Genomic DNA, 14,236 nt, shown 5'->3' on the forward strand with positions numbered 1-14,236 from the left:
GAAAAAAATAGGGGGGGGGGGATAAGAAAAAAATCATAGGATAAAAGGGGAAAAACAGTGACAGTAACTAACTATGTTGAAAATTCCTAAGAACTTATCCTACAAAGACCTTCTAGAATAATGAGAACGGATATGTGAGTTGATAAGGAATAAGGGTCATCTACAGAAATCAGTTGTGTTTCTTTGTATTAGCAGTGACAATTGGGATTTGTAATTTAAATAATTAAGGATAAGATTGTCCAAATCTGTATGAGACCTATCCATTGAAAATAAATTCATTGCATCATTTATAATAGAATTGGGAAGTGCATTACTCTAAAGATGTGGTTTTCCCCTCATACTGATCTATAGATCCAGCATTGTCCATTATCTTGGTCAAATTTTCAGAAAGTTGATATTACTAAATTCATAAAGCACCTAGATAGACCAAAAACTTAGAAAGAGACAAAATTTGAAGTTACCTATAATTTTCTTTTAAAGATTAACATTATTCAACTGTGTTGAAAACAATATGACATTAACATTTAAATCAGAGGCTTGAAATAGAGTCTAGAAAGAGACCAACACATGCATGCTCAAATGATTTTTTAATAATGCCTTGTGAGTCAATGGAGAAATAATAGCCTTTGTAATAAATGTTGAAACAGCTGAATGAGCACAGTCCTTTCCTTCATAATATATTCAAAAGTTAACTCAGAACATTGACACAAAAGTAAGGGCCAACAGTTTCATAAAGAAAAAGGAGTTGTGACTTAGGTTAGCCTTTTTAAGAATTGTCTACGAAGAATGTATATGTTTACTACTTATGACATGTTTTAAGATATGTATATATTTTAGAATGATTAAATACACCTAATATACATTACTTCACACAAGATTTCTTAGCTAAGACAAAAACTGTGAAGCATAATGAAAAAATTTGATAAACTATATTTTATCAAAATTAGAAATTTCCTCCTCAAAAGTTGTCATTCAAGGCTTAGCAGTTAAAGTGCTTGCCTGCAAACCCTAAGGGATGGTCTCCCTCCCCTCCCCTCCATCTAAAAAATAAAGTTACCATTTACTAAAGGACAAGCTACATATTGGGAAAAAATATTTGAAAACATATATCCTAAAAAGGAGTCTGCTGATCCATTGCAGGCAGGAATGTAAAATGGTATTCATCTTACCTGGTGGTTTCTCATACTAACATCATCCATCCCTTGATCCAATCCATGTGCTCTGTGGCATTCACCCAAACCAGCTGATCCTTCAGGTCCACACCGAAACCTGTACATGGATATGTATGGCAGCCTTGCTCAAACCTGCCTAAACTTAGCTGCAAATGATATGTGCTAGAAGGTGAAGAGAGAACAAAGTATGGGACATCCATATGATGAATATTTGTTCAGTGATGCCAGAAGAAGACCCAATGCATGACAAGTGTATATTGTTCAGTGAAAGATACCAATCTGCAAAGTCATTCTGACTATATAACATTCTTTTATTTTTGGTTGTTACGAGGTAGGGTCTCACTCTAGTCCAGGATAATCTGGAATTCACTCTGTAATCTGAGGGTAGCCTTGAACTCATGACGATCCTCCTACTTCTGCCTTCCAGGTGCTGGGATTAAAGGCGTGCACCACCATGCCCAGCTATGTGACTTTCTTGATAACATAAAAGCTAACAAGACACAAATTCCCTACTTGCCAATGTATTTAGATGGAGTGGGAAGGGAGAGAACAAGTGTTCTATAAACGTAAATGTTTGCCAGGTGGTCTATTGTTTATATTAGGGTTCACTCTGTTAAATATTCATGTGGCATCTGTACTTAGTTTTGGTATTAGAACAATGCAGGCCTAATAGACTAGTCTCTCTCCTATTACTTGGAAGATATTGTAGAGAATCAGTAATTTCTTTCTTAAGTGTTTGATAGACATTACCAGTGACACACTGGGCCTGTGCTTTCTGCTTTGAAGGGTAATTTCTCCTTAGGGACTTCTTGCTATATAAGATTTGAAATGTGCAGTTATCTGTCATGTTTCCCTGCTGTTATTACACCAAAGCCCTGCTGATGGAGTCCTGTGTTCAAGGGTGAAGTTTGAATCTTCTTGTTTTTTTTTTGTTGTTGTTGTTGTTTGTTTGTTTTCCCTCCAGCATAGCTGAAAGAGAATGCAAGGTAGGGCCAAAGGTAAGTGCATCCTTCCCACAAAGTTGTGTAGGGTTTGATAAAACAGTTGACCTTGAGACCAAATGCTCTGTGATATATAATGGCTAGTTCCCACCCCTTTTCCTGGAAGTATGATGTGTTTTTCCTCTAATTCACTTTTCAGAGATATTAGTTACAGTAAACATACAAAGGAATAGACTTTTTATGATTATCATGTATGTATACCATTGTGCTTTTCTTCCAGTGTTTATTATGATAACTCCTGGAGATCAGACTGAGACACCATCCAAGTGTTTTGTTGTTGTTTTTAACTCTTTATACTGTGTCCACATTGAACCTCCAGTAGTTCATCAGTTGCTTAAGTTTTCCTGTACCTATACTGAACCTAGTGGAGGTTTCTATCCAATTAAAGCTGTGATTCGCTCTGTCCACCAGTCTCTCTCTCCAGTTTAGGGAGTCATGGTTATTCATGTGACCTCTATTCTCTGATTAAATAAAGTGGTTGCTTCTCTTTTATTTACTTTTTTCATTGTTGCCAAGATGATTGGCAGTCACATACTGTCTTCCATTACTTTTATGACTGGATAGTATTCCTTTGTGTAGTAGGTGTTCCACAGTTTGCTTGTCCACTCATCCACTAATGGACAGTGGGTTGCTTCCTCCCTTTCACTCTGAGTAGTGTTGCTTTAGTAGTCACATGTAAATTTCTGTGTAGCTGTGTTCTCATTTGCCTTTGATATAAATACTTAGGAGTAGAAGTGGTAAGTCATATTGTAACTATTCAATTGTGTGTTTTTGGTATTTTTCAAGGTAGGGTCTTGCTGTAGCCCAAGCTGGCCTAGAATTCACTGTGTAGTCTCAGTCTGGCCTGAAACTCACAGCGATCCTCCCACTTCTGCTGGTAGTAAAGGCATATTCCACCACACCTGGCTTTTAAGTTGTTGTTTTGTTTTGTTTTGCTTTTGTTTTTGGGAGAGAGAGAGAGAGGGAGGGAGGGAGGGAGGGAGGGAGGGAGGGAGGGAGGGAGGGAGGGAGGGAGGGAGGGAGGGAGGGAGGGAGGGAGAGGGAGTTTCTTTAATGAGAAAATAGGCATACCAGGGTCTCCAGCTACTGCAAATGAACTTGCATGTACTACCTTGTGCAGCTGGCTTACATGGGCACTGGGGAATCAAACCTGGGTCCTTAGGCTTTACAGGCAAATGCCTTAACTGCTAAGCCATCTCTCCAGCCCTGTTTCTTTTGTTTTGTTTTGGTGGCTGCATCAGTTGCATTTTCTTAGAGAAACACACTCAGAAGTGTATATTGCCCCTTTAAAAAAAAAATAGAGTTTTCCTTTTACTATGGAACTGTGATGTTTTTCCATGTTCTTGACATAAGTAACTTGTCAAGTAGATGATTTATACATACATTCATTGTCTGGACCATCTTCCCATTTCCTTCATATAGTGTATTTTGAAATACAAACATTGCAAACTTGAGTTAATGTCCCCCTCACTGTTATTGCTGTAATTTGATGACATGCATAAGAAATCATTGCTAAGTCCAAGGTAAAAGATTTACCTCTGAATTTTATAAGAACATTATAGTTTGAACTCTTAGACGTAGGTCTTGGGTCCATTTCAGTTATGTTTTTATATGCAGTATGAGGTTATTTCCAAACTCATCTGACTGTCTGTCTGTCTGTCTCTCTTTCTTTCTTTGATCAAATAGGCTTTATTCAACTTGTGTAGGGATAGTTCAACATAAGAAAACCTATAAAAGTAATATACCATATAAATAGACTCAAGGACCAAAATCACACTGTTGTCCCAATAGATGCAGAAAGTGACTGTGATATATGTGCCAATTTAGTCTGTTGGGGAAAAAAGACTATTCTTTTCCCCTGGGCCCTGAGTAACTTTGACATTCTTGTCTAACAGAAAGTTGACCTTTGACATATGGGGTTATTTTGGATCTTTCCATTCTGTTCCATTGATTTCTTTTTGTCCACCTTTGTGACAGACCTGCTCTGCTTTGATAAGCATTGATTTCAGTGAGTTTTGAAAATAGGAAGCATATAAACCTCCCTTCTTCTCTTTTGGAATTATTTTGGCTATTACTTGGGTCCCTTGAAATAACATTAGAACTTTTGCAAAGGTTTGTCAATGCCTGCAAAGAAGTGATCGTTATGTGTGGCACATTGAATCTGAACCGTCTGGAAAGTAGTGCCATCTTAGCAGTGTTAAATCTTCTCAGCTATGAACATGGGATGATTTTGAATTCATTTAAATCCTTATTTAGTGTCTTTTAACAATGCTTTATAGTTTGAGTATAAGTTTTGTATGTATTTTTTTAAATATGCTAAAAATGTTTAATTATTTTTGATACTGTTATTGCTAAAATTTCTTTTTCTCATTTCATTGCCAGGATATAGAAATGGTTGAGTTTTTGTACAGTGACCTTATATCCTACAACCTTGCTGAACTCATTCATTATTGGTTCTAATAGCATTTAGTGCACTCCTCGTGAATAAAGATAGCTCTTTGTGTCCAAACTGGATAGTTCTTTGTTCCTTGCAAATTGTCCTGGCTAGAACTCCAGTACAAGTACTGAATAGAAGCCAGAGTGCTATCTCACTTGTGCTAATCTTATAGGGAAGCATCTCCTCTTTTACTAGTAAATATATTAGAGGTTAGGTTTATAGTACCTGGACTAAATAGTGGTATTTTGTATACAATTCCATATTAGAACCTGAAGAGCACCTTTATTCTTTGTAAAGTTGATGTAATATTCCATTGTATGGATTTTCCACAGGGATTTTTGTCAGCCTTCTGATAGACATTTACATGGTCTTGCCTTTTTTACAGGCTATGTTGTAATATATAATCATGCTATATTTTATAATGTTGTATTTTATGACAAACTTCTAGAAGAATCTCTGTTAGTTTTGTAGGATGTGGTCCAGTTGCTCATATGTACACACTCTACTAATCATACCAAAAACATGATCAAAGTATCTGAATATCCCTTTCTGTGAAGTTTTTATTTATTCTCAACAAATTGGTTACTACTGGTTTGTGAAAGTCATTTATACAAAGAGAAATTAGCCTTGATCTGTTCATGTTTTGACCTTTGTTTTCCATTTGCATTTTACTTTACTGATGTTTGATAAGGAGTGCTTTAACTGTAGATGATGAGTGTGTGTGTGTGTGTGTGTGTGTGTGTGTGTGTGTGTGTGTCATAACGTCCAGATTTGGTATGTAGAAAGGTCTTTTAAACTTAAATATTATCAAAAGACACCTCCACATTTTCTCTGAATACTATTAAGGTTAAGCTTTTGAAATGGTCTTATTTCTCTTTAAAAATAAACACATGACACATTCCCTTTTCTATTTTTTTTTTTGACATCTGTATTGTTCTTACTCTGTAGATAATCCTGAGACCATTTTAGCAGTTCTGCTTACCCTGAGTGTCTCATATGTAACTTACCTAATCTAAGAACATGACTCACTTACTCATTAGAGAATTCCATTATAGACTATTTCACACATTTTTCTCAGTTTAAAATCCTGTTCAATACCATGCAAGGCAAAATAGAAAATGAGTTCTCTGTTGTGTCTGTCTCATTTCTATTGTATTCAAAAAAGTTATTATTTTAGAGTCTTTATGGACTTGTTTGGAGTTTTAGGGCCTTAAATAAAACAATTACTTTTGACCACAGTCAGGTTTATTTCCCATTTACTTACCTTTTCAAGAAATACTTAATAAGCAGTGGCTACACAACCCTGTTCTAAGATGATGGGAACAAAATTTGTGATATAATCCTTGCTTTTAAAGGAAAAAGGCAAGATCGCATCTAATAGTAATGCTCTCATTAATACTGATACTACTGTTGTTGTAAAATATATTTGTAATTTGGATATATCCCACGACTTCTGTTTTAATTTCTTTTCTGTTTACAAGCATGCTTGGACCGTGCTTGAGTGAAATACTCAGAAGTTCTGAAAGAACTTGCTCCCTGCAACTCATTTTTCTAAGGTACAGTGGAGATTAGGCTTCTCAGAACTGGCCTAAGAGACCAGGCCATGTTTGTATCAGGTCCAAGAGGTCTTCAGTGTCAGTTATGGCATATTCTTCTTCACATTGGGACAGGTGAAATAACTTTTTACTGAATTGTTCTAGCTTTCTAATAATACTTTTTCTTAAAAGAAACAAGAACCATTTGATCAAATAACATGTATCTTACTTGCCCCTCAGTCAGTTTTCATTGTTTACTTTATCTCTTTTAGTTTAGTTGAAGTCAAGTTGGCATTTAGGTTCTAGAAGCTACTAACCAAATTTTGACTTTAGAGTGAATTAAAGGTCTCAAGTATTTTCATAATGTCTCAATGCTTTAAAATTTAATAACTATGGGTACATATTTTATGTGAGAAAGGGAAATTGGTTTAAAAAACAACAAATCAGGGTGTCATGTCCCCAGCTAACCTGTTAATTTATAACTGTAGATGCTCTTGAACTTCTAATCTTCCTGCCCCCACCTCCCAAGAGCTGAGATTATAGACATGTGCCACAGTGCCCGGCTCTGTTATCAATCTTGGTTGAGCATACATATATATCAAAAATTATTTTCCCATATTAATGATTATAGCTGTAATTTCACACAAAAAATTCCCAGAGAATATCTGCATCTTCTAGTAAGTCTTTTCATGAAGCCAGTCTGTGGCAACCCTTAGATGCACTTGTTATCTTTTAGTTCTACCCTCACCCTACCCCCTACATGACTCCCTCATTTTTGTCTGCCACTTATCTTTTCTGTCATTCCCGCTTGTTCTCACCCAATTTGTAACAGACACATGCAGAAAGGAAGAAGCTGTCCTTTAAGTATTCAAGTTGGTGATCTTTTCTGTACCAAGTCTATGCATGGTATGGTGTGTGCCAGTTATACCTCACAATATAACATTTAAAACATGTTGAAACAATGCTTGAGTGCAAGCCAGTCATGACCTGTTTCCTGAAGAAACACATGGTCTTTACAACTCTTGTTAGAGCAAAAGAGTGGAAGTCAGAGGGTGAGGCGGCATCTAAACCACAGGACTTCAATGATGTATGGATAGAGATGCATGCAACATGAACAGAAGTAACTAACCCACCTGCCCTGAGCAGCGAGAGCTCAATTCTCATGAGAGTGAGTGAGTGGGAACAGGACACCCACCACAGGCTAGGTGAGCCGCTGGCTGCGTGATGGATATAGAGCCCTGCTGGACTCTTATTAAAGAGTGGTTGAGCTACTTGTTTTCCATGCCAGTGTGATTCACAGCCCAGTTTCTGTGGAAAGTCTGTTATTTATTTTTAAAAAGGTCTTTACAAGGTTTATAAATGGGGTACGAGAATGAGAAGAGTGAGGTTAGTTCTGATAATTAAATTATGTGGTCTTTCAAGGTCCTGCTCAAGAGCCACCTACTTGAAATTTGTATTTTTTTCTTTCTTTTTTTTTTTTTTTTTTTTTCCAGTGCTGGTGTGGAACTCAGAACTTCCTCATATGTATGAAGCAAATGTACCACTAGCCATCACTCGAGCCCAAATTTTCATAACCACGAATTAGTAGCTTTAGGGTTCTGGAATTTCCAAAATGCTTTAAAATGGGGGGGGGGATGTTACATCTGTGTAGCCCATGCACTAGCCTAGAACTCCCAATCCTCCCATCTCAGTTCCCCTGGGAGGGGGTTTCAGGCATATGCCACTACACGTACTTGATTTTTATCTTGTTTTAAAATGCTAGCATATGTAATGATTATGTGCCTATTCTTTGTGCTTGTTAAACTTAATTATTGAGTTGTATATAATAGAACAGAGTTCAATAGAGTAATCAATATGATGTACTTTTAATAGGATCATCTGCCCTATTCAGATCTTACAGAGATTTCATGACATGTACAATAAGAATAGATGCCGAGATTTAGTATATTGCATAGTATATTTACTACAAAATTCTTCAATTCTGATTAAAATATTAAATTTGAAATTTGACTCCAGTAAATCAAACCTTCAATCAGTATCATTTAAAACTCAAAACAAACAAAAAAAAAACTAAAGTAAAGAAAGAAACTGTATGTTCTGAAATAAAACAAGGGCATAGGTAAACAACACATTGTTGTCTTTTCAGGCTCATGAGAGGCTCGAAGATTCAAAATTAGAAGCTGTCAGTGATAATAACTTGGAATTAGTAAATGAAATTCTTGAAGATATTACTCCTCTAATAAATGTAGATGAAAATGTCGCAGAACTGGTTGGTATACTCAAGGAGCCTCACTTCCAGGTAACATTTCCCTGTCACTCTTCTCCCCAAGTCCTGCCTATGCCTGAAGTAGTCTTCTTGTCAATTTCAAGTTGAAGGTAATTTTTCTTCCAAGGTTATTTAAGCCCATGCTTTATAAGTAGGTAAATTCTAACTTGGTATTTAATATCCTGATGTGCTGAAGGAATGTATGCACACAGAAGAAATGCCTCACCTTAGATTTTGCTTGCTGCCATTCCTGAAAATGCAAGGTGGTTCAACATCAGACCACACATGCTACAGTAATGAACTTTATTTTTTTGTAATCCTTCTGAATATCAGGGCTCAATCAATGTCCACAACAAAAATATGACACAGGGCTTTCCATGGGGAGAAACTAGCACATAGGATACTGTTTTCTAGATTTAAAGAATATGGTTTTTGAATGAGTTTGACAAAGGAAAATTTACTTCAGAGGAGAAAGGATGAGAAATTCTTCTTTTAAAGCTAATCAAGATAATGGTAGGAAAGTAAACAGATACAATAGAAACCCCAGAAACATATTTAACCATATTTGGCAACTCATTTTATTACAAACAATATCATTAGAAATAGAAGTGCTAGAATAGAAGAATAAAGTTTTGCCTGTTTTCCCTGTATATGTTGGCACGTAAAATTAAATGGGAATACCTTTTTGCTTTGTCTTAGCTAAAGATTTACTGTGACTTTTCAGTAATGTTACTGTAAAATACAGAGGTTGAGAGCTGGGTGTGGTGGCTCATACCTTTAATCCCAGCACTTGGGAGGCAGAGGGAGGAGGATCACTGTGAGTTCAAGGCCACCCTGACTCTCCATAGTGAATTCCAGGTCAGCCTGGGCTAGAGTGAGACCCTACCTTGAAAAAACAAAAAACAAAGTTCAGAGATTGATAGTGTGATGGCTTTTCTAGAAACCAGTGTCTTAGGTACAAAAATGGGCATTGTCAGAGACACCCTTCATGCTAGGGTCAATTGACTAAGCCTTTGTAAGACTCTGTAAGATATTTGTACATTATCCTGAAGATAGTGGGAAATCTTGGGGTTAGGATTGGGGGTTGTACATATGAATTTTCAATCCAGATCTGCAAGTAGCTTCTGGGCCACTACTCGTTTCCATCTTACTTTCTGATTTGTCTGGTGTTTTTCCTGTGTGTTTCTTACTTTTAGGAGTTCTAATTGAAATTCTGATGATTAAAGTTCAGAATCTGGAGCTAGAATGCATCTTTAGTGATGATTCAAAATACGTTAGACTGTTTTAGAAGATGTACAATACGTGGTTGCCCAACCAGCATTGATGCTGAAATGGTTCCTTTAAGGACAATGAAACTCTAATCCTAGGGAATCTAGTGTTTTATCATTTTAACATTACACAAATGCATTCTACTATTTAGGGGGGAGGGTTGTATGTTCTTTGAGATAGGATTTTATTACATAACTAGGCTGGCCTTGTACTCACCATCATCCTGCCTCAGTTGCCCAAATGCTGGGTTTATAGGAATGCACTGCCATACCAGGCTAACATACAAATGCTATTTACCATTAGCCATTTACCTTTTGTTGAACACAATAACCCTATATAACTCTAAAACTAGTAATAAAATAAAAAACACTAAATCAGTATTTTCACTACATTGCAAATTCACATGTTTCAGATTGCCTCATTACACATTGGTGAGCTGGTATTCTTCTATGAATGCACTGTGTTGTCAGTGGCCTGCTACCCTATAGTGTGTCTCCTAGGAGAATGCTGAGGCCTCCTTTTTATCAACATACTCTTTCAAGTAAAGTGTGACTTAAAACAGCAGTTTCAGATGTCTGTAGATGAGTTTTCTGGTCCTCCTGTTTGGTAAACAACATTATTAATTCAGTGTTGTAATGCTCTGTAATTACCCTTTTTGATTTTGAAATGGTTGTTAATTGAGTTAGTTGTGAGCAACCTTTTGGTATTTGAATCTAAAGCATGTGAAAGTACTGAGAGAGAGAACTGAGTTGTCCATGTATGTAAGTGCTTCAAGTAGTCACAGGAGTGAAAAATAGTACCTAAAAGTGGCAGCCCGTGTTAGAGCTGTGAATAACTGGCAGCATGTATACAGATTTCTACATTCTACTTTCTTTCCCTGTTTTTCCTCCAATGTCTTAGAGATGAATGTATGAAATGACCAGGAATTACCAATTAAGTTAATATCCAGCTTATTTCTATTCTGAATTTGCTGATATTTGTTCTTGCTTCCGTTTTGATTCATTATTTCTAAACTTGTATTCTGTCTACTAAAAAACACCTAAGTTAGTCTGATGAATCCAAGCTTGGTTTCCAGTAAGCTTTAAAAATGTATGACTAAATTCCACTAGTCTGGTCAAATCTAAAACAAGAATATGATTTATGATAATAAAACGATGTATTTTTATATTTCTTAAAATGATTCTATATATACTTTATTTGATTCATGTTTGGGAATTTAATAATGTGTGCCTTGGAAACTTTTAGTACTCCATGGTGATAATGAACTAACAAATTATTTTTAGCAACTTGTTCCATCAGTAGCTAATAACCGCAGGCTGTTTTGACTCCTTACAGTCTCTCCTGGAGGCCCATGATATTGTGGCATCGAAGTGTTATGATTCACCTCCATCCAGCCCAGAAATGAATAATTCTTCTCTCAATAATCAGTTATTACCAGTGGATGCCATTCGTATTCTTGGTATTCACAAAAGAGCTGGGGAGCCATTGGTGAGTAGATAAGTCAGTGCCTTCTTTCATCTGCAGTGTGATGTGTGGCTCCGTCACTACATTTCTTTTTTTTCTTTTTTATAAAGCACTGTTGCGAAAACTACATAAATGTTTTATCAGCCTTTTTGTCCCGTGTGTAATTACATAGCAGATGACCTCTCAGCTTAGCCTATGAAACTAAGCCAAAATGAAAGGTTAAGCTGAATATCTGACTGTTAGTATGCCAAGGGCTAGCAAAACATTTAGGTGCTAACTGCTCCATTTCTTTCTAAGCATGCAAAAAATTAACTCTGGTTGCTAAATAGAATACTAAAATGTGGAAGAGAGTTGGTATTAAAACTTAAAGTCTGGGCTTAGTGGTTAAGGTACTTGCTTGTGAAGCTTAAGGTCCCAGATTCAATTCCCCAGTACCCACATAAGCCAGATGCACAAGGGGGCACATGTGTCTGGAGTTTGTTTGCAGTAGCTAGAGGCCCTGATGCTCCCATTCTCTCTCCCTCTCTCTTTCTGTCTCTCTCACTCACTCACTCTCTCTCTCTCTCACACACACACAAATAAATAAATAATAAATATAATATTTTTAAAAAACCTTATAGCCTTAATCAGGCCCTATTAGTTTACTGTTTCCTCTTGAACTTCTTTGTGGATTTTGACTAAGAACAGTGAAGTGTTAACCAAAGGAAAGTAGAAATCATTTTTTTTCCTCAAGCTTCCTTTTATGTGAAGTACAGCCTAGATACTGTGCACATTTCATTTTTAAGGCTAATCTTAATATGGAAGTACTTTTGGTGGGGTGGTATATATTATCACAGTTGCACCCGGTTTAATGGGATTGAAATACTAAGATAGGAAAACACAGGAAAAGTTCATTTATATAGTTTTATATTTCTTACATATATGTTAATAAATACCTCTATATTTTGAGTAAAATAAATCTTAATTCTTTCTTATTTCCTATAGGGTGTAACTTTTAGAGTTGAAAATAATGATCTAGTAATTGCTCGAATCCTTCATGGTGGAATGATAGATCGGCAAGGTCTGCTTCACGTGGGAGATATCATTAAAGAAGTTAATGGCCATGAAGTTGGAAACAATCCAAAAGAATTACAAGAATTACTGAAAAATATTAGTGGCAGTGTCACCCTAAAAATTTTACCAAGTTATAGAGATACCATTACTCCTCAACAGGTTAGTAACAAAATTTTTGGTGGAATTAAAATACTTGAATTTATTTAATTGTTCCATTGTATATATCGGTTCTATTTTGCTAAGGAAAAGAGAAAAACAACTATCTGATTAATTGTGCTGATTGTCTTATTTTAGTCATAGATGAATTTTTGAAATTTCATATCATTTTAGCATTACAAAGGAAATAGTAACATAGCTTTGAGAACACTATGAACCCTGTCATTATGATAGCCTAGACGTAGGTATCAGAAGAACCATAATGCCTTTTAATTATTCCTCTTGAAAACATTTTTGACATCTGTTGTGTTCCAGGTATTAAGAGGGTATAATCTAAACCACCTCCACATTAGTGTTCTCAAGATAAGCTAATGGAAGAACTATACTAGAAAGGAGGCTGAATTGAAGATAATCTTGGACACTTAGTTTTCATGTATTTGATAAAATGTATAATTGAACAGGTAATTAATTGAATGTTTAATAATACAGACCATCTAGGTCAACATGTGGCTGCTCTTGTAATAATGATGATGTAATCCTAGCATTTTGGAGACTGAGGCAGAAGGATCCCAAGTTTAAGCCAGGGGAAGGGACTAAAGTATGAACTGGGAGAGAGGAGGAGGTCATTGAAGCCAGTAAGACAGTCTCAGACATATTCTGCAATGAACCTGGGAACTCATTGTATTGTCTTGTCTCAGAAAAACTTTGAATATCTTACTAAGAGATACTGTGAAGGAAGGACATTTATCCTTGACAACTAATTTTTTCACTTAGCAGCAAAGGGAGTAGAGATGTTCTCCCCACCCCCCAGCTACTGTGTTGCTTTCTATAGTTTTAGTTACTCATGATCAACCAAACACTGAAAATACTAAATGTAAAATTCCTAGAATAATTCAAACTGTGCACCATTCGGAGAAGTGGTGTGAACTGTTGTGTTCTGCCAGCACCTGGATACGGATTGTCCACTTGTTCGACATACCCACACTGTATGCAGTACCAACTTTGTGGCCATTTCAGCTATCAACCACCTTGAGATACAGCAGTGCTTGTGCTCCCATATAGTCTCTTTTACTAACAGTGGCTGCATAGCACTGGTGACCTGATGCTGGAGATTCAGATATGCCAGTCCAGAAGCCATGACATGTTTCCTTTCAGTGAAAAGAGAGATCTCAATTTAACGACAAAAGCCAAAGCCTCCTTTGCTGAAGTTAAAATTTACAGTAAGAACAGAACTTCTGCCCGTGAAACTGTTAACAAAGAAAAAGAGATTAATGCAGGTTTGCTGACACACCCCAAACAGTAAAAGTTATTGCTACATTGTGTGCTAAGTACTTAGTCAAAATGGAAAAGGCACTGAATTATAGAGTTCAGTACTGTCTGAGGTGTAAGCATGGAATGTGGAGAAATAGGGATGCTTATGCATGGACTGTTCTTCTTCTTGTGAATTGCTTGGAGAGCAGAGGGAAACTACAGGCTCTCCTGATTTCAAATGTCAGTAAATCATCTTTGTTGGAAACATTTGATGTTCTGGCATACAGTCCAAAAATTTTATGGGATATAATGGTACATATTTTATAATTTGAGAACCAGCTTACATGTTATAGCCAGTGTGGAAGTTCTTCAACTTAAATGTGGGTTAGGTTCCCTGAGGCTATTCATAATGAAATTTGTTAAAGCCTGTTTTATTTTATTTTTTTGTCACTTAGACAAATACCCATGAGAAATCATTTAAAAGGGCAGGAAATTTATTTTGTCTGATAGTTTCAGAGATTTCATTTATAGCCAGTTGGCTCCGTTTCTGGACTGTGTTGAAGCAGAACATGATGGTGGAAAGGCATGGCAGACAAAGTTGCTCACCACATGAGGTTAAGAATCAAAAGAGG

General features: G+C 36.3%; 1 protein-coding gene across 6 annotated transcripts in view; it reads left to right on the top strand.

The window, feature by feature from the left end:
• Window positions 1-14,236, top strand: part of Pals2 (protein associated with LIN7 2, MAGUK p55 family member) — a 116,573-nt gene that overhangs the window by 70,520 nt on the left and 31,817 nt on the right. For all 6 annotated transcript variants that reach the window (XM_045135692.1, XM_045135688.1, XM_045135689.1 and 3 more), the window contains 3 exons: window positions 8,292-8,444; window positions 11,016-11,168; window positions 12,129-12,356. In XM_045135692.1, the coding sequence (XP_044991627.1) occupies window positions 8,292-8,444; window positions 11,016-11,168; window positions 12,129-12,356 (534 nt within the window). The remainder of the gene's footprint in view (window positions 1-8,291; window positions 8,445-11,015; window positions 11,169-12,128; window positions 12,357-14,236) is intronic.

This window comes from Jaculus jaculus, chromosome 16, assembly GCF_020740685.1.
Source record: "Jaculus jaculus isolate mJacJac1 chromosome 16, mJacJac1.mat.Y.cur, whole genome shotgun sequence".
NCBI lineage: Eukaryota > Metazoa > Chordata > Mammalia > Rodentia > Dipodidae > Jaculus > Jaculus jaculus.